Genomic DNA, 25379 nt, shown 5'->3' with positions numbered 1-25379 from the left:
CTTGAAACTTTCCTATATGAGCCAATCAGACAAACTTTAATAATAATTCAAAGTGCTTGGACAAAAAGGGTTGCGTATGTCTGCTTTTGGATTTCCTTTCCTCATAGAATGAGCAGTTGCCATTGATGTTGGTAATGAATCCCCTGAGCTGTGAACATACACATCATTAGCTGTTTTGAACTGTTGAGTGTATCTTATTTCATTTGCTCATACAGTCGTGTATTTTTGTGTTCCTCCTCACCAACTACGGTAAAAGGTCCTGTTTACGTTGTTGTCATATCAATGACCTCGTTTTGCATTTCCTTTTACACTTTCAGGTAACGCATTAACTCCGCTTATTAGATCGTTTTCAGGATATTTTTCGCATTATCATTTGTTTTAATGACATTTTCATTGAATTGTTTTATATTGCTTAATTAAAGCGTAATACAGCATTAGCGTCCCTTGATGAATCAATATTAGAACACTCCTCTTTTACATGACCTTTTTTATAATATTTGTCAACAGATTAAAGTTTGTATTCTCATGATAACTTTTAGAGTGCTCATTTAGCAGAAAACTGAATAAAATTTCCTGCCTTGTAATACCTTCGTTATTGAAACATGATTCGGGTGGGCGTAATTATCATAGCTGAAATTATGTAAGCAGTTCGAATAATGTTTGAAAAACACTTATATTGTGCATTTTAGATTATATTGAGAGCAAATGCCCGACAGAAGTATCGTTATTAAAAAACACTAGCTGTAATCTCAATAATGATGACCAGTTATTTCGTCGTGAGTTGTAATAGAGAAAAATGTATATTTTTATTCTCATTGGGAGGTAAAACAGATGAACGTGAATATTTTAAAAAACAATATTCAATTTAGCGAAATTACATCAATAGCCAAAATTCCCTGAATGCCATTTGAACGACGTGAGATAACTATTCTCTCGTTTGGTGCTAAATCATTATAGCATTAATCCCACGTCAGTCTTGGAGGTCAAGGGTATGGTATTAAATTCCAAAGGTATTGTATTAAATTCCAAGTGCTTTGTATTAAATTCCGAGAGTATTTTATTAAATTCCAAGAGTATTGTGTTAAACTCCAAGTGCTTTGTATTAAATTCCAAGAGTGTTGTATTAAATTCCAAGAGTGTTGTATTAAATTCCAAACCGAAACAAATGCATAAAAACATGACCAGAGGCACATGAGTCCTATGTTAAAACCTTGACTAGCGGCCATCTTGAAAAATGGCGGCCATTTTGGAATTTTGAGTGGACACCCAGTAATTTTCAAAAAGTGGCCTATGGAGAAGATATATACCAAATTTCATGCTTGCATCATCAACTGAAGTATTTTAGTGGAAAAATTATTTCATCTGCTGCACTATTGCCATTCATGTCACATCACATACATACATATATATATATATATATATATATATATATATATATATATATATATATATATATATATATATATATATATATATATATATATATATATATATATATATATATATATATATATATATATATATATATATATATATATATATATATATATATGTAATGATAATGTGTATAACTGAGAATTACATTCCCATGTTTACATAGAACAAAAATACCTTTTCGTACAAATGGGGAAAGTACAAGCAAACATATTAAAAATGATTATTCTTCAAATTCCTCGGTTACCATCGATTGCTCACTTTACCCCAGAGGTAAATTTCCAAACGCTGGCACACGCCATCCTTTTTGTATCAGGGTTACATACCTTATCATAGTTTTCGTTAAACTGGTGTGGATAGAGTATGGTTTATTCCATGGACTTTACAGTTATGACAAAGCAGTAAAATCTTTCCTATGAATAATGGAACCCTCTTACGAGATATATCCGGTGACTTTTTGAGCGAGTAAAACAGGAGGTATTTTGCTATTGGATGACACTGGACCATATGTATTATAAATAAAAAAGACGGTAAAGTGGTCACATTTACGAGAACCATGATTTTCTTATTTGAATAAAATCTTTTTAAACAGAGTAAATCGAATAGATGTGAGGTCAAAGTAGCTTTTGAACTTATGAAACCGCTGAGAAAAAACTTTTTTATAATTCTAATTTTTATGTTGACAGCAAATTTTTGATCCCACGGAAATTGCTGGGTATAATTTCATATTTCTTTAAAATCCCTCTTACACGTATCACTCCTGATATCTAGTCGAGTGGTATCGAATATTGGAAAAATGAAAATGTAGTTGGAATGTCCTCTGACAGAGTACCGTGGTACAGCAGAGCTGGTGATGCAATTCTAATCCCTGACAAATTTTAGGCTTTTACGGAAAACAGCATTTGTTGCAGATGAAAGATTTTGAAGTAAATTTAGGACGTGGACATTTGGTGTATGTATTTCACGTTTAGCATTGTTGAATATTACAAAGGAAATGAAACTAGTAGTAGTAGTAGTAGTAGTAGTAGTAGTAGTAGTAGTAGTAGTTATTATTATTATTATTATTATTATTATTATTATTATTATTATTATTATTATTATTATCTATGTGTACAGATGTTTGTCTCAGTATAAAAAAAGGAATATAAAAAAAAATAAAGACGATTAGTGAAAAGTAGAAAAATAACCCAGCATATGAATTAGTAACAAGTGATTCTTTACCCAAGAGAACGAATATCACTAACATGGTTAGGAAGGCTGTTCCACCGTTTCTCGCAGTAAAGGAAATGAGCATCCCAACAGTTTTGAAAGAAACGAATAGAAAAATTTCTTTGCGCGGGAGTGAGTAATACCTGGTCACTTAAAAGTAACATCGATTCTGCATCTTGACTGAAAGAGCAGTACAAAAACCGATGAGACTTAAGCAATAAAGGGTTTAGCTTAAGTTCTGTTTTGCAGGAAGCTTCTGGAATCTAGCTAAACAGGAAGCCTTTAGTATATACGAACTATTTTCTTTATATCAGCTATTTTTTTTCCTACATCGTGCTGGCGTGATACCGATATTCATTTTATTTATTCAGTAGATGAAACCTAATCATATGGAACAACCCACGAGGCTATTGATTTGAAATTCAAGCTTCCAAAGAATATGTTGGTCTCAGCCTTCCACCACAGACCCCACACCGCGGCAGTAACTGATCATGATACAGAGCCAGTGATTTTTCATTGCCCGAGGGGTTGGGGTGGGGGCGAACTCATGACATCTGAGTGGCATATCATGACACTAACCAGTATACCAGTGACCAGCGACCGGCAAGTAGATGGCTTCAGAGTGCAGTATTCCTACATTAGTAGTATAATAATAGCGTTGATGTTTGATCCTTTATCCTGCAGAGAAGCAGACATCCTCCAGGCAAGCAGCTAGAGTAATGAAATTATATCACGTGGTGCGAAAATTAAATCTTGGACTGAAAGATAATGTCGACAATACTGAAAAATCCGCAGAATTAGTAAGCTTTTTAATTCCCATTAGCATATGTAATGTGAGTATTTGTGTTCATACGCAGTCGCTTTCCGTGTGTTAGGATAAGGTATGAAAAGATGAGATAGAATAATGTTTGCATTAGCTAGTGAAGCGAAGCTAGAAGAGACTAATAGTTATGTCGAAAAAGTTAAGTATATCTTAGTTTAACCAGACCACTGAGCTGATTAACAGCTCTCCTAGAGAGGGCTGGCCCGAAAGATTAGACTTATTTTACGTGGCTGAGAACCAGCTAGTTACCTAGCCACGGGACCTACAGCTAATTGTGGAATCCGAACCACATTATGACGAGCAATGAATTTCTGTCACCAGAAATAAATTCCTCTAATTCTTCATTGGCCGGTCGGAGAGTCGAACGCTGGGCTAACAGCGTGCTAGCCGAAAGCTCTACCCACCCCTCCAATGAAGAACTGTAGTACTCAACTACCTTGACATTCCCATGGTAAACTCATCAACTGAAATTATAGTCATTAAACAATAAGTTTTTTTTTTTCTTTTTACTGAAACTTGTCGTGATTACTCATATTTCATTAATAGAAAGCTGTAGGTTTGTCGGTATTTTTCATTCTTTTATAAATTACTTTTCTATGACCAGTTCAACGGGAAATTTCCTAAGCCAGGTAAGTAATTCGAAGTTAAACTGTTGCTATGAGGCATTTCATTCAAGACGCTGTCGTACTTGAACCCACTACTGGACAGTTTAATTCGAAGTGGTCTGATCCTAGTTGACTTATATTCTCAGTCATTTTTGAATGGAACCAACAGTAATTACAAGCGACCACATCCTATATTCGTTTGTGTTTGGATGAAAAGACATTGAAGCTCTGAAGTGTTATGGTTTCAAAGTTGCGTGATCTCACGTTCATTTATAGCAAGTCACCAGTGAAGACAGGCAACATTATGACTTTAAAGCGCCGTAATTCCACTCACTTTCATGTCTTCGGTAAAACGGCGAGAAACGCAGTGCTCTAGTTTAAAAGTTAATCGATTTCATATGGTTTCATGTTTGGTTGAAACCAGTACTGGAAACTGACACACTTATATGGTTTAAAAGTTTCTCGATTTTGTAAACACGAGATCACATTATTTAGGTGAAGTCTCAATTGATAATGTGTCCTTTTCAATAAGTTTTTTTTTTTTATTTTAACAGATGTTTCACATTCACAATTGATCCCTTATCCCCTTTCTCTGCCGAAAGCAACCAGATTCGCTGAACAGCAGCACCAATATGTAGTAAATGTGCCTCGCTGTCGAACTTCTCAGTTCCAGAGGTCCTTTATTCCTCAAACTGTTGGACTGTGCAACAACCTCCCAGAGTATGTCGTGCATTTTGAATTTCAGAAGTTTAAGCGAAGATGCAATGCATTACTACCCCAATACTGTTCTCCTTGCGTTTTAATAATTTTTTATCTATTTATTAATTTATTACTTTATTTTTTTCTTTTTTGATAAGTGGCATCTCCTCTTTGTGTATTTCCCTTTACCTCTTCTTATTTCTTCCTAATGAACACCATATTCTTTGGAAGCTTAAATTTCAAGCCATTTACCCCTGTGGGCTTGTTACATATAAATAGGTTTCATCTTCTGAATAATAATAATATTATAATATTCACGGTGACTTCTTACAAAGTCTTAGACAAATATTTCCAGATTTTGATTCACATTACAGTATTCCTTTACAGCAGTAAATGCAATTTTCTTTGTGTTAGCAACTACTTTTTATGTTCACCTTTAGGATTAACTTTAGAATATATTTTGCCGTGAAATAAACATTTAGAATATTTGTATCAAGTGGACGTTCTTTACGAAATGCAACAGCTTGTGCCCGTAGCGGGGTAATGCTCTCGATACACCTCACGGGCTGCACCGTAGGCATTACTTAGGGTCTTTGCAGGGTCCCTTCGGCCCTAAGCCACATTTCATTTCATTCCTTTTGCTGTACTTCCGTTCATATTCTCGTTCTTCCATCATCTGTACTTTCCAGTCTCTCCTAAAAGTTGTTTCATAGTGCAATTGCGAGTGTTCCTTCTGTTACATCTTGAAAACTTTTTACCCTTAATTTCCTTTTCAGCCATGAATGACCTCATAGGTCCCAGAACTTGGTTTTTGGTCAAAATTTTATATTCCATTCTATTCCAACAGCTTCTGCAACCAGAGTAAAAGAAGAAGAGGTCGTAGAGTTTTAGAGTGGTTGAAACAACATTGGTAATGAATGTTATATTGTAATTATTACGAATATTCCTCCATTATATTTTCTGGAACAGGTACCTGTTGCACTTTGCGGTGAGTGACCGAGTGTGGAGCCAAGTGGGTGTTGCTGCCAACGTCACTGTGGTGGTCAGGACCCTGACCCACGATGCCCTGACCCACGCTGCACCAGTCGTTCTGGCTCCTGTTACTCCAGCCGACTTGACCAGGGGATGGACGCCCACGGTCAGTAATGCCGGAGAACTTTTAGGCTTAGGTTACTGACGAATCCGTTTTTGTGTTTCTTGAACTGTTTTGCTTTAGTCCCAAATCTGACGAAATTTTGACAATATCATCGAAAATCTTCGACATAAAAAAAATACCTCAGATTCTTTTTACTAGATAAGAAGCAGAGTTTTAACCTAATTTTAATTATAATTTCTCAAGAAAAGTACACTGCTCGGATACATTTTTTTATTTTACTCAAGTGTGATTTTATAAAAAAAAAATATCAGACCTTTAGAACTTCTATATCATCCTTTAATCTTTTATGAAAGTCAGATGTCAAATGAGAACATAATTTTGTCCATAACGTTGTAACTATAAGAAGCAGAGGCAATGTATTTGATATTATACAGAGCGAAGTTAGTCACGGTCAAGGCAAAAAGCTGAAAGGTCAGTAGTCAAATAGGAGTTATGGTTATCTTGAGGGTCAGTTTGTTTGTGTGCTAATGTGACAGCCATTGTACTAAATGGATTTTACTTCGTAAAAGTAACTTTTTTACGGCTTTATCTTCTAATTTTTTACCTCATATCATGATCATTAGCATTATTTTTATTTGTTCTCCTTTACCCCACGCAAGAGTGGAGGAGGCGGTCTTGGAAAACTCCTGGCGGCAGTTCACGACATAATTTCGGAGGGTCCCTCCTACAACGTAGAAGTCGTCAGCGTCTACGGGAATAATGCTCTTCCTGGGATCACTTCCACAGTCTCCTTCACTTCTCCCAAAATTGAATCGTCATCCAGTCACCCACAAGAAGGGGAACAACCAGTTGGTACTAACTCATCCAGTGAGCATCCGGCGCCAACCGCCTGCGTCTGGGTGAGCGTGAAGGATGACAAGGATGCTTTTGTAGACCCTGTCAGGCTACAGGGCTTGTTGTCTCTCCACAAGAACAAGGTGAGGTGATTTTAAATGCTTCACGAGGTTGTGTCATTTTACAGAATGTTAATTTGAATGCCCCCAAAAGTATCTCCAAGATAGTAATTGTTACTTGGCATTGTATTGTAATTGCTGCCGTGTTTTGGTAAACATAGATTCTGTTAATTTTCCCTAGTCACGGAAGATTATCATTATGTAAAATCCTGAAAACACTTAGTCATCTGAGCATGTTTTTAAGAAAAACTACGTTGCGAAGAAGTGTTTTTTATTCGTAAACGGTTTCATAAGTAAAGTTTATAAATGATATCAATATAAATGACGAAACCTTCAGCATTTATAGATAAAAGCTTATTTTCTCTCAATGACTAAAGCATAATCGAAATAAAAATGCTGAAAAATGTCGCAGACGAACATGTTTTTCTTGTAGGAAATGCAGGGGGAAAATGCAGTACGGTGGTACTTTTACCGAACACCCTGCTGGCCATAATCCTGTTTCTGGAAAGGAGAAGCAATGACATTTAATTATGACCTCATTGAGTAATAAATGACAGTGGCACCTATCATCGACCGGGTGATTGCTGATTAATTTTGAAATGGAAAGCCATTGGCCCTCATCGAGAGCAGTTTTATTTGAGGGGGAACAGAGAATAATGGAAAACTGCCAAAATATCCATCTTTTTATTCTAATTTTTAGAATTTCATTTCACGTTGAGGGTAATGAATGCAGATGCTGTTTTTTCATGTTGTCGTTGATTCTTTTTCATTGTTAAATATTCAGGATTGTCATAAAAACCAGCATTCTATTTTTAGAGTCATATCTTGGAATGAATACCGACTTCTAGCATTGAGCTGATCAAATCAAAATCAGCTCGACCAAACAAGCTGTGGTACAGTAGAAAGTTATGTAATCCATATAAAATATTCGATTTCATAAACAATTTTTTATAGAATACATTTTTACAGCCCGTATTTGTAAACTACTACAGTACGTGTGCCGTCATTAAATCGTATTAAATCGTATTGATAATACACCAAGTATATTAGTCGCTAAAGATGGATTCCTAGGGAGTCTGACCCTCATCAGGAACAGCCAAACAAGAGCTGTAGTCAGTCAACATTTTTATTCCATAGGGACGTTTCAGCTTCAACACATTAAGCCATTTTCAATCTAAATAAAGGTAAAACATCAAAACATAAAATTGTATACTAGTAAAGTACAAATCAAAGGAAGTTCAGTTGAGAAAAGAATACTTGTTTTCTATAAACTATGTTACCATCAATAAAAACCCGCTACTCTGGAAAATAACATAATTGCTTAAACTAATACAGTTCAGTGAATTACTATGTTATTAAAAGTAAGTCAAATAAAAAAAAATCACAGGCATGAAATAAAACATAGGACTAAGAAACATTAAAAAAACAAACACACAGACCAAAGTAAAAAATAAAAGAAAAATTGCACAATAGATAAATTAGCTCGATGACTGGAGAGCCAGAGCTGCTAGAAAATTAGTAGATTATGGATAACGGAAAGGAAGCTTGATCATGGTTGAGTTATGGCTTAAGTTTGCGAATGTATATCGATTCTAAAGTTCTTGAATCTGATCATTTTGAACAAGAATCTACAATTTTAAAATCCTTTATACTTAGTCTTGCCTGACTGCAACTAATGCAGTGTTCACGGATTGAAGACTGCTGCTTGACTGCCAAGTCCCTCTACCTGTCCTATCACTGATCCCCGCCTGCTGGCAGCATTTTGTTTTGAGCGCCTTTATGGAGCTACCTAAATACCCCACTTGGCAGTTGGGGCAAGTTTAATTATCAGCAATACCAGAAGGCAGTGAATCAGGCAGTTTGTCTTTAAGTGGTAGTAAGATTTTTATTGTAAAATCATTATTAAAAGTTAATTTAAAATTAATCTATGGATAAAATCTATCAAAACAGTATTTCAGTTCCCTCTCAATTTGCTTAATTTATTTACTAATGAAAGGCAATTTGCAATAAAAAAAACTATTTTAGGAACTGTAACAATTGGCCCTTTAGGACTATAAACATTTTCCAGAAATAGCCTAATATTTTTATTGACCAAACTGGTTTGGTATCCACTATTTGTAAAAAAAAAAAAAAAAAATCCATCTCTTCTTGAAACAAAGGGAAATTTTAACATAAATTATGAGCCCTGTAGATTTAAGTATTAATTGCGCTTAACTTTAAAATGTTTGGACAAAGACTAGGAAACACTCGAACCTAATCCTGAAAAAGTAGGTTTCCTGTAAACAGAGAATGAACTCTCGGACTAGAAGGAATGTTGTGAGTTCTGACCAAGCCTGTCGTGTCTATTTTTATAGTTTCATTTACTACATAATGACTTCTATCAGTAGGAGATACATTTATGAAGAAAAGATATAACAAACATCTATATTAGATGTTGGTATTAAGAACGGGATATATGCCCCTAAGAAATCATAACAAACCCATGCAATGACTTAGGTCTGTTGTACCTTTTCTTAGGGTGAAGACCCACTTACAAGCAACTTGTTATATTCTAATTCACTAATCGAATCATTCTTTCTGAACTTCCTTAACTGGTGATTGATATTGTCTTTTGTATTCAAGTGTGTTTTATATTTATCTTCTTGAGGACATTTCATAAATTTTGAATTGTCAGAGAGTACAGTTGCCATCTTTTCGACATAATCAGTTCTGTTTAATATAGCAGTGCGCTTACCCTTATCTGGCTTAGATATTACAATGTTTTTATTCATTTTCAATTTCTTAAGTATATCTGTATCCTTAGTGGAAATGGTGTTAAACGAATAACGAAAAAACGTTGGGATTTTAGTGATACCGCCTTTTACATTATTCACGCACTCCCCGAATTCTCTTCTATAGGTGGGTTGTTGCTTTAGTCGGTAGAGCAAGTGCTCGAAGCACAACAAAATGGACTGCTTGGGGTACCTAAACAGTGGGAGGCAGAAGTTCGTTCCTAGTGTTAAAAAAATTGTTCTTTGCTGCTGAGTACATAGTTGGAGTAATTGTATATGCATTTGTCTTCTTTGTTTTGGTTCAAGTCGAAAGATACTCCGTAGTTGACAAACTTCCTTCTGTGAATACTTATTACTTGTTCGTTGTACCTCAGGAGGGAGTTTTGAATAACATTTTTCACGTTTTCAAGATTGCCATAAAAGTATTCTTGACCCGATCCTCAATGGCGGCGATATCTTGCTTCAGACGGTATTACTGTCTCCGTTTAGTAAACCATAAGGCACTTATTGATAAACTTCAGAATCTTGGAGTGGGTGGATATGTTTAAGGACTGCTTCAAGATATGCTTGCAGGTTGGCAGTAGCGAGTTGCCGTTGATGGAATCTTTAGTGAACCAAGACCTATTGGTTCCACAGGGTAGGGTTTTTGGTCCTCTCTCATTTTTAGTGTATACAAGTAATATGGTTGTTGGCTTGGAAAACTAGCTTGTTCAGTATACAGATGATGCAACACTAGTGGATGTAGTAGTCTCCACTCCTGAGAAATGTAGCTGCTCGAAGTATCAGTCGTGACATGGAGAGGATTAGTAAATGGTGTGATCGGTGGAGTATGAGGCCGAACTCCAATAAAACGAAAATACTGTTGATTAGCAGAACTCGTACAGATTTTTTCCACCCCATCCTCCCCTTCAGGTGGGTGAGACACTGCTGAATGAGTCCGAGTCTTTAAGTATTGGTATAATTTTTGACACATTTTACTTTTGAGAAACATCTAATGAAAGTTTCAGCAAAATCCGGCGTGAAAATTAGTCATTGTGCGTAAGGCCTCATACATTTATAACAGTGATAAAATCAATGCAACCTGCTTTAGGTCTTTTGTCCTTCATTTACCAGAGTACTGTTCTCCGGTGTGGATGTCTGCTTCTGCCAGATATTTATTTCTTTTAGAAAGAGTGGTTCGTGGTGGTAGATTTGTTTCCTAACATTAGCAGTTATGACCTGAACCATCAACGTGCTGTCCCTAGTTTGTCAAATTTTCATAAGTTGTATTTTACAGAGATCTTTCACTTTCACAATTGATCCCTGGTCCTGTTTTCCTGCCGAGAGCAACCAGATTTGCTGAACACGCAGCATCAGTATGCAGTAAATATGTCTCGCTGTCGAAGGTGTCAGTTCAGAGGTCTTTGATTTCACACACCGTTGGGTTGTGGAACAGTCTCCCTGAGGATGTGTAACTGGAGCTTCAAAAGTTCAAGCGGAGATGCAACGCATTACTGCTCTAAAACAATCCTCCTTGTATTTTAATCATTTACTTACATTTTTACCTATATACTTATCTATTTCTTAATTTATTTTTTCTCTTCTAATAATATTGAAAATAGTTTCTTATATTATTACATTATTAGAAACTCTGGTCTCTTATTTTTGTTACTTCTTTCAGATGAGTGTCATGTTCTTTGGAAGCTTGAATTTGAAGTCGGTGGCCCCTGTGGGCTTGTTCCATATGGAAAGGGTTCATGTTCTGAATAATAATAATAATAATAATAATAATAATAATAATAATAATAATAATAATAATAATAATAATAATAATAATAAAGAATGCATGAAACAATCCCTAGTAGAAACCTGCGGTCAAGTCTTTTGGCACATTTAAAATAGTTTTTTTACTTTTAAAGGATGCTTGCGTAATATATATTACCTATCAAAATTAAGAAGTTTTATATTAGATAAGTGCAGAATGACACTTTGGGATTAAAGAGTGACCAGTTCATTTTCAACTGAAGCTCTGAATCCGAATATTAACTTGAATTATTTCCCGCTGCCCGCCTCCTCCACAGGTTGTCCGCATATTGTTATCAGTATTTTTTTATTATTGCTTAATTTTTATATCATTAGAGTCCCGGTAGTAACTAGTAAAGTCATATTTTTTCAAGGCTATTTTTGCATTATTTTTTGTGTATAATCCTGTGTCTATCTTATGAATAAGTGCTTAACTAGGAGTTTAAAGTCTAATGAATGCATTCGAATAAGATGGAGTTTACTCAATCAGAGGCTGATAACATCAGCAGTGTTGCCCTGACGTAGTGTTAAATAAAACATTTCGAAGACAGATCAGCAGACACCGGCTATAGTTATGTTTAACGGTACATAGAGGAACAAGAATAATAAGACGATATTTGGTTACTTGAATGTATGGATAAATGCAATTTGCCTGTGCATCATAAGCAAATAACGTTTTGATTGTCATGAACGAATCTTTTGAGCGGTTGGTTGAGATGTGATTTCTATTTGTTTTAACAAAGAAATTAATATCTTTAGCATCTTTGTTTGAAACGAATGATCGATATGGCAGTTAAAAGACGCTAAATATTTGTATAAAGGAATAGGTACAATTCAGTATAAGCCAACTAACGTGACTTTCTTTTTCCAACAAAAGTTAGAGAAAGCCACTGGCCTCTCAGTGTCCCTGAAGGACCCGCCCCCTGTCTTCGATAAGAAAGGATCCTCGGTCCTGCAGGTCCCTAAGAAGGACACGGTGAGCAGAGGATATCCTCCACACCTCGAAGGACCAGAGGACTCTGCTCTTTCCACTCTCAAGTTGTCCTACGAAGACGGTGCCTCTGTGGCCTCTCTCGCTTCGACAGCCCTTCCTCTTCAGGTATTTTAGTTTCTCATTGTTTATCCAACAAATTCTAATGGATTTTTCTTTGTAGCCTAATTAGGCGAGAATTGAACATGAATGTTTCCCCTATTAATTTTATTCTCCATTCTCCGAAGTGCGTTCATTTTTTCCCTCAAGTAATTTTCATCACATCTGTATTTTATTATTATGGGCTTTTATTTAACTTGATTTCTGTGTGTCTGTCTGTCCTCAAACTTGTAACTCGATTTTCGACCTGTTCCCTTCGTCCGAGTGACTTGAAATTTTGCATGGGTACTCAATCCCGGTGACAATACAACCTTACATGATCAGTAGGTCAGCAGTGACCTCTAGTGACCCTACAGTGACCTCTCGCGGTATATCAGGACTTGTATGAAACTCTTCAGATTTTTCACAACTTCTTTTACTGGTAGACTCTATCTTCTATATAACCCCTCCCCTTCCCCCTTCCCTTTTCCATCCCCCTCCCCTTCCCCCTCCCCAGCACACGATCAAGTGTTAATTTAGCTGTGTTCTCCCCCTCCCCTTCCCTCTTCCATCCCCTTCCCCCACCCATCACCCTCCCCTTCCCTCTTCCCTCCCCTTCCCCCTTCCCTCTTCCCTCCCCTTCCCCCACCCATCCCCTCCCTTCCCTCTTCCCTCCCCTTCACTTCCACCTTCCCTTCCCATCCTCCTCCTTCCTCTTCCCTTCCTCTTCCCCTTCTCCTCCCGTCCCCTGTCTTCCTCCTTCTGGAGCACATAATCAAGTGCTTAGATGTGTCCTCCCCCTCCCCTTCCCGCATCCATCCCCTCCATTTCCCCCCTCGCTATCCTCTTTCTCTTCCATTCCTTTCCCATTTTCTTCCCTTTTTCCTTCCCCTCCCCTACCTCCTCTCCTCCCCTCCTCCCCATCCCCTCACCTTCCATCTTCCCTCCTTTCCCCTCCCCTCCCCTCCCATCCCCTCTCCATTCTCTCCCCTTCCCTTCCCCCCCCTTCCCCTCCCTTCCCCTCCTCTTCCTTCCCCTCCTCCACTTCCCTTCCACTCACCTTCCTACTTCCTCTCCCCTTCCTCTTCCCTTCCTCTTCCCTTCCTCTTCCCTTCCTCCCCTCTTTTCCCTTCCCCTCACCCTTCCCCCTTCATCCTTCCCTCACTCTCACCCGTAAGCGGATATCAGTTTCGTAACTGCATTCATAAATCGGTTACAATTTCTGTCAAAACTAAAAAGTATGAAATAAAAAAAATATTAAAAGAATTTAAACATGCTTTTATTAAAATGCACTAAAAAGTAAAAAATAAATTTTGGAGACACCATGTTTTTCTCACAATTAATCATGTGTACAAAAATAAGAGCGTGGGCCCCAAACATGGAAGGAAATGCAACAAGAAATAAAATAAAAATATATTTCTTTTCTTGTAGCATTTCCTTCCATGTTTGGGGCCCACGCTTTTAATTTTGCAGACATGATTAACTGTAAGAAAATCCTGGTGTACCTCCAAAAATTAATTTTTGCTTTTTAGTGCATTTTGATAAAGCATGTTTATTTTTTTTTTATTGACGTATGTGGGTGACTAGTAAGAATCCATAGCGTTGTGTTCGTCATGGCAACGCATTCTTAACCTGAATCGTCAAAATATTAAGGTTTGACAGCCATGAGTCTTCAGTTCACTTACAACTCTGTCAATATCCAAAGCATTTCTCTCTCATATTTCTTGGTTACTCTCAAATGCCTTTCGATTAGCAGTTATCTATATAATTATGGCAGAAGTATGGTGTAGACAGTTACTAAAAGGAACAAGTTTGTTGGTCTAAACCAAAAAAAAATAATAAAAAAGGAGATAACTGTCACACTTAAAGCTTTAATGTTCGAGATCAAAGCATGAAGAAATTTGAAAACCAGATACAAGATGTGAAGGTTATGGCGTAGCAATTTGAGAACTGTCATTTTGATTATTGCAAAATGTAATTAATTTTTATGTGAAGGCATTTTTATATTTTTTATTGGAGCTTTTAGCGACTTAGTTATGAAGTATGTCTCCATGAAAGTCTGTAGTAAGAAAAAAATCATTCCTTATAAAAAAAAAGTTTCATTAACCATTTCTGAGGCATCTCCTAAAAATAGTTGTCATGTGAGGTAATACTAAACCTTGGAAGAATACAGTTGAACAGTAAGGATCTTTCCTAGATAGTGACCCCCAAGGGTTTCCGGGGGTCGTTATCTAGGGATAATATTTCTTGGGGGCCATTATCTTTATGATATTTACTCTTTTGTGTATGTTTTTACGGTAATCCCCAGCGGGCTTGTACTAAACACCCCGCAAAGGCGGATACATACCGGGATAAAAACCTTAGGGGTCACTGTCTAGGAAAGATCCGACAGTAATGCCCAAACCTTTTTGCATACATCTTTTTGCTTTCAGTCTTCCGCCTTTCTAAGGGCGTTGTTCTTAAAGCGTGGAGGGGTCCCAGAAGCCTTTTTCTTTTCCAGGTTGTGGACACGAACATGACCTCGTTGGTGACTCCTCTCCTCATCCGGAGCCACGAGTGCGTGTCCCAGGAAAGCCCGAGGGGCCGCGGCCACACTTCCTACGACTCTGACACCTGCGCGCCCTCCAGTTGCCTCAACGGAGGCAGGTGCGTCAGATTCCCTTCGGGAAGCAGGTCAGCACCTCGTGGTTAACTCATAAAAACTTTACGTTTTACGTTGTACCAGAGAGAGAGAGAGAGAGAGAGAGAGAGAGAATGTCCGAAAGATGAATTCCAAAGTTACTGTAACACAACGGGTAATCATTTATCATTACATATGGAGAATGAACAGGTGCTTCTTACTGTATGTATCGTATTCATGTTTATTATTTAGCATACCTTCTTTATTTTCATAATCCTTAATTATTTAATAAGAACAGCAAATAGCACATTGTATACCTGGGCAGTTTTTTTTTTTGTTGTTGTTAGGAAGGAAAGGCATTTCATGTTAGAAGATGAAAAAGAAATTTGTATAGATGAGGGTGTTTATTGCATAACCAATTGTAAATTACATGGCCTTGTAATGAGAGTACTTTTTCAAATGCATAAGCCTGTATCGAGAAGACAATGTTTAAGGGCAGAAAAATAAGCGACCATGGTTGCGAAAGCTTTTGTTAAGACAACAACCGGGAATGTTGCATGTCTACGTCATCACGAACTTTCTTCATAAATGAGTAGTAAAACACCGTGCGGATGTTGTATGTAGAAAGGAAACTTTACAATTCAGTATGAGCGAAATAATAGATATTCGATGGGATATGAATTATAGGGAGTGCTGCAAGGCAAGGAAACAGAACTCGAAGTTAGTGTAGATGAACTTTGTTAACGTGGACTCTGTTATTTGAGAGAAAATAGATAAGTTTTTCATTTACTTAATTTCTAGTTTGCTGCAATAGAAAAGGAAGAAAATTTTCATTCATTTATGAACTAGGTTCCACACATGTATTACTTTGTTACCTAGCATCGAGGTGGGTAAGTAATCATTTGGGAAAAATTAGAAATTTCTTTTGATGTATTTAATTCCCAAGTCATTTAGTTAAGCGATGATTACGCAGTAACTTATATCTGTGTACTCGTCAAATCGCATCTAGATACTTAACGTGATAGCGAAAAGCAATGTGAATAAATGTCATATTTTTCCTTGAACTGGTGGCAGGTGCGTGTGCCCGGGGGGATCGTGGGGCCCCCAGTGCAAGATCCTTTCCAGGACCTTCCGTGGATCTGGCTGGGTGTGGCTGAAGCCTCTCCCTCCGTGCCTTCCCACAACGTTGTCCCTTCGTGTCCTGACGCGGAGGCCTCACGGATTGCTCCTTTATTCTGGTCCCCTCGCCCCGCACTCGGAGCCTTTTGGCTCCTCTTACTGGGGTCTTCCTTCACCCATGTTGGCTCTGCAAGTGGTAGAGACTAAGCTTCAGCTCATCGTCGAAGGGATTGGCAATTCTTTCGTCCTCACAGTCAATGCGTCGGTCACTGACGGCGAGTGGCACACTGTACACCTTCACTTGCATCCACAGGTTAGTTGAATATATATTGTGAGGCGCATATTTTGGTCAGTACAAGATTGATAAGACCGTGGGCTTATGTGCATTTTCGCAGAAGTACCAAAGTGGATGTCTCTTCATTACTCGTGCAGGACGAGGTATTCCTGCTGAAATGATGAACGTTAAAGGTATACTTTAGCTAATAATTCTGAAGAAATAAAATTAATTTTGATATAATCATTCATATTATTGATATTTTAATTTCTTTTTTATCTAATCATTGAATTATGTTACCTAGTTGCAGAAGAAGGTTGCAGTGAGAGAGAGAGAGATCTGAGAGTATAGACTTATTATCCATGCCTAGATTTTTTCTTTTGGTAATGAAAATTGAAACGGATATTATTGCAAATTTCTCTAGCCACTGGGTACTTGACAAACGAAAAGCATTAGCTGACTCGAGTGTGTTTTATGAGAGGAAACACATTACGAATGGGATATTTTCAAAAAAGTAATTCATATGCTTAACTTTAATAAGGCTTCCTTAATTTTATAGATTTTCAATACTTTGGAGACTCCATATTACTGTGCAGTTGCACCAGAAAAGGCACTGACACTCAAGAGATGAAGTCATTTTGAGTTTTATTCCCCTTTATTTTGATAAGAATATGGATCCTTGAAAATGGCCTAAAGAATACAGCTTTGTAAGGCAGAGGGATACTTTGGTTACCTTTTAAAGAAAAAATAGTCCCTGCAATTCCTTGTTTTCAGGGAGTGGCTTTGATGGTGGACTTCTGTGGCCTGGGATGGGACGAGAAGACCAACGACGACTCTCATTGCGTCGCCAGGAAGTCCTGGGGCCTTCCGGAAGGTCTGAGAGCATGGGAGGTGCTGGGCCCTCTACAAGTAGGGGGTCTAGCTCAAGGACCACAACGGTCAAGGGATTATGGATGGAAACAATCTCCTACACCCCATTCGCTCGATGGGTGTCTTTCCAATTTAAAAATAAATGATCAGGTGAGGTCTTTTAAATCAGTAGCCAGAATGATTGAGTGCATAAATAGAAGTATTCCAAATGGAATTGTAATGGTATTTTGGTATAGGTTACTCATTGCGTTCGTGCAAAGAGGCGATCGAAAACCCTGTTTTTCCTTTTTTTCAATAAAATGATAAAAGTTAGGCCATTCTTATTAACATCATTGACACTACTAACACCACTGTTAAAATTAAGAAATTAATGATTATTGAGTACAGTTATTCTGGTTTTCAGCAAAAATCTAAAAATAAACTAACGATTAAGAAAATAGTGTATGTGTGTGTGTGCGCGCGCGGGGCCTTGTGAACACATATGTGTGCCAACAGATATAGTGTAATGAGAGAAGTCATCTAGATATAGATAAGTAGAACTATATGCAGGTTAGATGCAGATATAGCTACAGCTATGCATACAGATAGATAGCAGATATAGCTATAGCTATGCACACAGATAGTTATAGTAACACGTCCAGACAGTGATGAAAGAGAAATGATAGTCTTCCAGCTTTATTGCAGCTAATGGACTTGGGAGAGCCACCATGCAGCAAAGACAGCACAGCTGGCTGTCAGCCGCAAGAAACAGCATGTCCAGATGGCCCGGAAACGTGTGGCATCAGAGGTGCCTGTGCAGGCGGACTGAACCACCCTGAGTGCCAATGTGACCCTGGTTGGACAGGGGTCCGTTGCGACGCCCCAACGGCCCCAGCCACTTTGGGCCCAAAGTCGTACATGAAACTGGCGCTGTCTTTCACCCCTTCGTCAAGGGTCGTGAGCGTCCAGCTGAGGGTCAGGACACTTGGCGAGCCGACGGGGATGCTAGTTCGTCTTGCTGCTCAGCACACGCAGCATTCTTTCACTGTTCACGTATGTTATAGATTGGTCAGGTCTACGTCACCTGTTGTATAAGTTAAGACTAGAAAATCATGGTAAAAAGGAGCTATCAAAACTCCATTTTGATATCGTTTCATAATCTTCCCCCTAGTCATTTTAGTATCTGTCAGCCATATTACATCTCCAGTAGGAGAACTACTATAAAATCACGAAAATTCTATCAAAATTTCTGTTTTTTTTTTTTTATACTCTATCTTATCCAAAGCAGTGTCTTTCCTGTTGTCAATATAGTATCTGGTGAATTTGTAAAGCTCGACCAAAGATTTTTCAGTCCTTATTTTACCTTATGGATACTTTTACTTCTACCATTCTATGCTTAGCTTCGAGCCGGGGTGGCCTGCGCGTCAGTGTCCGGCGCAGGGTGGGCAGCCAGGGTCGCGTGCGTCGAGGGCAGGCCGTGGGAGACGGCCAGTGGCACACCGTCAGAGCAGAGACACGGCCACAGTCTCCTGATCAGCGTCGACGGAGGGGACGAATGGCGGGTCAACAGATCGATCCCTTCCCTGGTGCCCGGGCGGCCCAGCAGCCTCCAGGAGGAGATCGCGGGCCCGCCAATGCCTCTGGAGATTGACAAGCATGACGGAGTGACGGTGGGCGGGCTTCCCGAGTTCCTGGGCGTCAAACTCGTGACTGTTGCAGATGACTTGCAAGACAGTGAGTACAGGAGAGTTTCAGGTTGGTTACAAGTGGGAAGATAAGGTCTTACTGAACAACTGTTTTCTTTAATAGTCATTTGGTAGTTAGTTAAATGCTAGACTTTTTAAACACTGGTATTTTTTGTTTTAACTTTTTCATTTCGAGTGTTCCTTTATCTTATTTCACATTTTTAATTTATATTTTGTAGTTATAGATTTTATTTTCGTAGAACATATTGCCCTTCATTTTCGTGTAAAAAGAAATTAAGTACGGTTTCGAAATGTTACAGATTTCCCCTGAATTCTTATATAAATATACTTGAATGTAGACAAATCTGCAAATTTGTAATTATGACGAAGTGTGTATTTTCCTATTTTTCTATTTGTTTTTTCTGATACATCAAAGACAGTGGATTCATTTAGTGTACACGTTTAAAATCCTTATTTTGAATGTATTGTCCTTATTCAGTATACTCGGATTTTTTCCCTTTTTTTACTTGATATGTGGCAGTGGATTCCATTGATGTACATTAATGTAAAATGCTTACTAAGGTATGATGTTATCCCCAGCATGTATAGACGACCTGAGAGTGTCAGATCGCCAGCTGCCGCTTCCCCCCGCAGTCAACGGCAGCACCTGGGGCCAAGTGACCACCTTAGATGGATTCATCAAGGGCTGCAACCCACCCGCCTCTTGTTTGAACACGACCTGCGACCCCCCGCTGTCCTGCCACGCCTCCTGGACGCAGCCTTCTTGCAGGTTAGTTGGTGATTCTCGTATCCTGTGAAAGAATAGCATCGACTGTCTGTTCTCTTAATGATTAGCATGTTTTCCTGTTTATTTATCTTCTCGTGTGGTGCAGCAGTGTCAGTGGGTTCGTCATGCTACTTAGGATCCTTCTGTATGGGTGTATGGATGGCTAGTGTTGAAAGTCTGCGCGGGTTTCATGCATGATTCAACAGCCGATAGTGTGTGTGGCGGTGATCAGTCAAGTCTTTTTTTTTTTTTTTATCGGAAGCCATTCCCTCACTAAGGAGATAGATAGATATAGATACATATGTACCTTGTATATGTATAGGTATTGATAGACAGATAGACATATTTTTTGTCACGTAAAATATTTGCAAAATTAGGACAAGTGAAGGCAAGCGCTCTTATGAAACAGATCAACTAAATGGAATTTGTTAAATCATCTTTGAAGGTACTAATTTCCATTACTCTTACACACGAGAAGCTCTCGAGCAATAAACCAAAACAGTTAGAAACGTGAATTCAAAATGTACACCCATGGCGTAAAAACAGAAGTCCTTGTCTGCTCCAATATCCAAGAGTTTTTCCCCATTGTTTGTACAGCTGCGGTTCAGGACGTCATCTGGTTGGATCTGCGTGTGAAGACATCAACGAATGTCTGTTTGAGCCGTGCCTTCACGGAGGAACCTGCTACGACTTGAAATCGGACTACCTTTGCCTCTGCGGACCGCACCACATCGGCGGCAACTGCGAGTGGACCAAAGTCTCTAGCGCAGGCCACCCGCTAACGGCGCCGGCAGCCATAGCGGCCGTCACGCTGTCACTTCTCTTTGTAGGTGAGTCATTTCTACAGATATTTCTCCACCACCCTTAGCCATAACATCCTATCGATGTTGCCCCCTATGAAATGAATGTCCTTTTCAATTCCGGCTCAAAGCCATTAATTTTGTTAGTTATTTATCGTTTTTCCTCATTCTTACCTGTCCCCTTCTCCTCGAAATTCACCAACGATCTCATCAAAGACCCCTTATTTTTTTCGAACTAATGTCTACTCTCCACCACTATTGGATCGAAAAATGGTCGACTTGAGAGAGAGAGAAAGAGATAATATTAAGGTTATTACATTTGCATATCGCGCTAATATTGCAAACAAGGAATCATGAACATGACTTGGGAAAGGCAATTTCCAACTGGTTATTATTACATTTTTGGCACTCTGAATGCATGATCTGAAGAGAGAGAGAAGAGAGAGAGAGAGAAAGAGAGAAATGATATCGTTCACAGTTGTCACATTCCATCTCTCTCTCTCTTACATTTTGGCACTCTGAATGCAGTAGACAGTTGTTTTCCATTATTCACTCTTTTTTTTTTTCAAGGTGATCGTGGTTTTGGCATAGGAAACGACATAGACTAGCTTTCACTGTTTTATTTAGACATCTTGAGTAATAACGAAGTGTTTCTTTTGTCGCTTCCAGTTCTCATCGGAGTGTTCATCTCCTTACGACACCACCGACTACGAACAGCCAGGGCTTTAGGTCACCAGGAGACGGAGCAAAGCGTGGACAAGGACTCCATCATAGCGGTCAAAATAGGATGCAAAGGATCGGTGATGACTCTCGACCCAGAGAAGAGGGAAACATTCCTCGGGTTGAGGGGCCGATGGAGGGAAACGGGCGGAACCAAAGCGACGACCACCAAAAGAAAAGGGCCTGGGGACGAATCGCACACCACCTTCCTCGAGTTGCTCCAGCTCTCCCGGGCCAAACCTGCCAAGGAGACAAAGGGTCAGTTGCTACTACTAACTTTAAAATCCCCTACGTTTCTTCTTTTATTTCTATGCTTCTGAATAAGTGAATTTTCATTTATAGTTATTAGAATTTGATAAGGAGGGAGGATTAGGGTGTTGCAGCCAATTGTAGGTTTTGTAAATCAAGAGAATGAAGGAAAAAGCGTATTTGATAAACAGTAACAGGAGAATGAAGGAAATACTGTTTGATGCACTACTTGGTTTGTTTGTTTCATTAGTAACTACATTTTCATGCTACAGAAATGACACAAAATATATAATCTAAACTAACTTACTTTTCAAGGAGGTAATGCTGTGATCAGCAGTGGAGTCAGCACCGCTGTCATCACTTCCGCTGGAGTGGGTGGCAGTAAAGATATTGCTCTTGTGGTACCTACTGACCATCAGCATCACCACTTACCAGGGGAAGACCTAAGAAATTATGCATACGAGGGCGATGGATCATCGTCGGGATCTCTTACGTCTACTATATCTGGTAAATATATGAAAGTTAATGTCATTATGACAGTGGTACATATGAATATAAAAGCATATACACACAACAGGTGCTGTTATTTGTGATAGGGGCATCTACCTTCACCCTTGCTCAAACATAGAGCTGATTCTAATTTTATGCTAATCTCTGTCCCTGACTAATTATCATGCAAAATTACAACCCCAACTCAACCAACCCACTTAATTGTTAGAGGCGAAGTAAAAGTGCTGGGTGACGGCAGGTCTATGTGCTGGAATCAGTCATAAAACTTTTCAATATTATGCTCTTAAGAAATTCACATTTGCTTCTATGGAAATACAACCCCAGAGCCATATGTTTAAGACTATTCCTCAGCAGGAGCTGAAAACAGGCACTGAACCTTGGTAATAAGGTAACTGGTGGCATGAGGCAAGTGGAGGAAGTCTCTCCATTCACCTGGCGTCACCCCGCACTTTTACTTCGCCTCCAACAACTAAGTGGGTTGGTCGAGTTGGGGTTGTAACTAAAGGGTGTGGTTTGGATACCTGGGGAAATTGCAAATTGCTTTAAAAACTAATCTGTTCCAGTTGGAATGTGCATCATATAAGGTATAGACGTCTTACTCCTTAGGTGGGTGGTTGTTCACTTAGACGTTGAATCTCCATGAAGAAATGTCACGTTTCTGGGTTATATAGTAGTATGCAGGGGGAAAATGATCCTTATTAACATACCATTTAGTCTGGCATGCCAGGATCTGGGTTATATAGTAGTATGCAGGGGGGAAAATGATCCTTATTAACATACCATTTAGTCTGGCATGCCAGGATCTGGGTTATATAGTAGTATGCAGGGGGGAAAATGATCCTTATTAACATACCATTTAGTCTGGCATGCCAGGAATCGTGCTAGATATCTCTCTCCATGTGACGATCTCTCCATTGACAAGCTGGACACAGGATTGGACAGTTCAGGATATACCAAGGAGTTTAAATCCTGTAGAAACAAAAACAAATATTAGTTATATATATGTGCTGAGGAGTAAATTCAAATACATAAAGGGCTCTTGGTTTGCGTGATTTACTACTACTCTTAATCAGATTTACATTGTTTAGGAAGCCTGTGGAATCTAGCTCTACCAAATTATGAATTTTTTATTTCATGAACTCTCGCCCTCTTATATACACTTCCATAGTAGTTTTTTTCTGAATTTTCATATAAATTCATCAGCTTAAGCGTTTTTAGTACATTACCCAGAGATCAGTCACAAAGTCCTTCCAATTTTCATTTACTTGTCGTGTTGTAGAATAGAACACCTCTCTTTCTCTTTATATTTTCGCAAATTCGCAAACAATTTGCTTTGACTCAAATACTGTACTCAAGAGTTTCTTGACATCGCTAACCTCCGTTAAGCCGTCATTATTCACTTTCTCCAGGTTTGAGAGCCGAATTAGAACGCGAAGAACCAGACACAGTCATAGCTGCCGAATTTGTTGAAGTAATGGACCTCTTGAAGAACCTTCCGGAGGCTCCTAAAACCTCCATCCTTCTCGCCAGACTCAAAGAAAAACGAACGTCGACGAAGGAAGTGAGAGACCCCGAAGTCATATCCACGGTGTCACTGGGGTCATTAAGGAAGGGAAGGGGGAAGAGTATGGAGTATTGTAGACACTCTTCTTCGTCTCCTCCAACTGCGTCTTCAGGGTCTTTTCCTCGCCCTCTGGGGACGAGGAACATCGAGACGATTTCCCCCTCCAATGGTACCCATCAAGATGAACTTACCACAACCTGCTGACGATAACCTTGTTAATTAATAATATACATCTTGTTTCAAGCTTGAAAGTGTTAAGTTGTAAAATGTCTAGTGTTAGAAACTTCACAGTTATTTTTACGTTCAGGAAATAAGTAAATCTTGTACAAATCACCAGCTGTGCACCAAAAAATGTGAGCAAATTTTGATTAAACTCTCATCTGTGTATTAGATTTTTTCACAAAAAATGGATAGTATTTAGATGTTTTATACATTTATATAACAAATGTATATTATACGTGTTTTGCTAAAAAAACTTCGTTTCATTTAACCACCCGAAGAGAACCTATATTTTAAATTGTCTATTTTCAATTTACTGAAAGCGGATGTAAGTTCCAGTAGTAACAGAACCTCTGTTTTAGACAAACCACTGAAAAGTTATCCAAGTTCAAGAAGTAGAACCCCTAGATTTCAAAATCTACTGAAAGCGTATCAAGTTTCAGAAACGGAGATTGATTGTGTGTAGCTTACGAAGGTTTTTGTTCATCTAATATTAATAATTTTCCATACTACAGTTTTTGTCCTTGCAACTTGTAATACTAACGAATCTGACTGAAACCCAATACTGGAGATACTATTTATGCTTTACAAGGAGGAAATAAGTACTGTCAAACTAGTGGGTCTTGGAAATCAAAAGACCTGTACGGCAAAAATAGAATGACAACTGACAAACCAAAAGTTCTAGAAAATTAAGGTCTGCTTTCCTCTAGCAACAATGGACCAAACATATAACACATTCCATTGATTTTAAAGTTAGGATTCCGTTTAAAAATGTTTCCAAGTTAATTTTTCTGGAATTAAGTGCTAATTTATCTGGAATTGCACTTAAAAAATGCCAGCTGATTTTTATAAATCTTGTAGATTGTACGTTCGTTAATTTCAATGATATATACAGTTGTGAACATTAAGATACTGCTTTCAAAAAAAAAAAAAAAAACCGCTGACAAAAATAAATTCGTGTTTACCTCAGGACCTGGTATTTGCCATTTCGTATTCATTGATGGAGATGCAATTTTCTAGGCCGAAAAGACCGGGTAGTACCAGCGGTAAGAGAGGGACTGGTGGTCCTAACCGCCTCCCCTACGAACGGCTGAAGATAACCTCCCAGTCCTAAGGGAAGGGACCCCGACGCAGTCTTGTAACCCTGAAAAGTGATAGTCGTTAATACTTAATGCTGATGTAATGCAACCATACAGCAGACAAATCTAAAAGTCGCTATTACTGATACATTCGTGAGAAGCATCAACGTCATTTTGGTTCAAGAATATTGACGCGCTAAAGACTTTTAACCTTTTCCTAGAAACATAACCTTATCATATGTTTTTCTATATGTGTGTGTCCATTTTTATATGCAAGATAAGTCATTGGAAGTTTCGTAATTAAACAAAATAAAAATTATAAAAAAAGTGTCCAGTAAACGTTGTAAACCAGCAGTTAAACCTACATAAGAGTACTTGTACTCGTTTTCACAACTTGGCGACGGCTAAATTGAGTACTGTGAACTATTTCGTATACACAAACACTAATGGGGAATGTAAATAC

At 38.4% G+C, this 25379-nt stretch overlaps 1 protein-coding gene and 1 long non-coding RNA gene across 2 annotated transcripts in view; one reads left to right on the top strand and one right to left on the bottom strand.

Annotated features, from left to right (window-relative positions):
- The window catches only part of LOC136843755 (putative neural-cadherin 2), a 304092-nt gene extending 279999 nt beyond the window's left edge, over positions 1–24093 (top strand). Inside the window, 13 exon segments of the mRNA XM_067112419.1 lie at positions 5740–5908; positions 6526–6843; positions 12250–12471; positions 14942–15114; positions 16136–16493; positions 17229–17474; positions 18009–18356; positions 18704–19037; positions 19589–19778; positions 20373–20605; positions 21245–21553; positions 21860–22051; positions 23464–24093. Coding sequence (XP_066968520.1) covers positions 5740–5908; positions 6526–6843; positions 12250–12471; positions 14942–15114; positions 16136–16493; positions 17229–17474; positions 18009–18356; positions 18704–19037; positions 19589–19778; positions 20373–20605; positions 21245–21553; positions 21860–22051; positions 23464–23822 — 3451 coding nt within the window. The 3' untranslated portion in view covers positions 23823–24093.
- LOC136843757 (uncharacterized) overlaps positions 21404–25379 on the bottom strand; it is a 144597-nt gene continuing 140621 nt past the window's right edge. The window contains exons 2-6 of the long non-coding RNA XR_010854666.1: positions 24803–24981; positions 23431–23815; positions 22908–23023; positions 21852–22048; positions 21404–21535 (exon numbers count right to left, since the gene is read on the bottom strand). This is a non-coding gene — a long non-coding RNA (uncharacterized lncRNA). The remainder of the gene's footprint in view (positions 21536–21851; positions 22049–22907; positions 23024–23430; positions 23816–24802; positions 24982–25379) is intronic.

The sequence above is a fragment of the Macrobrachium rosenbergii genome, chromosome 12 (assembly GCF_040412425.1).
Source record: "Macrobrachium rosenbergii isolate ZJJX-2024 chromosome 12, ASM4041242v1, whole genome shotgun sequence".
NCBI classification, from domain to species: domain Eukaryota; kingdom Metazoa; phylum Arthropoda; class Malacostraca; order Decapoda; family Palaemonidae; genus Macrobrachium; species Macrobrachium rosenbergii.
This window is presented reverse-complemented; position numbering and strand designations above follow the sequence as displayed.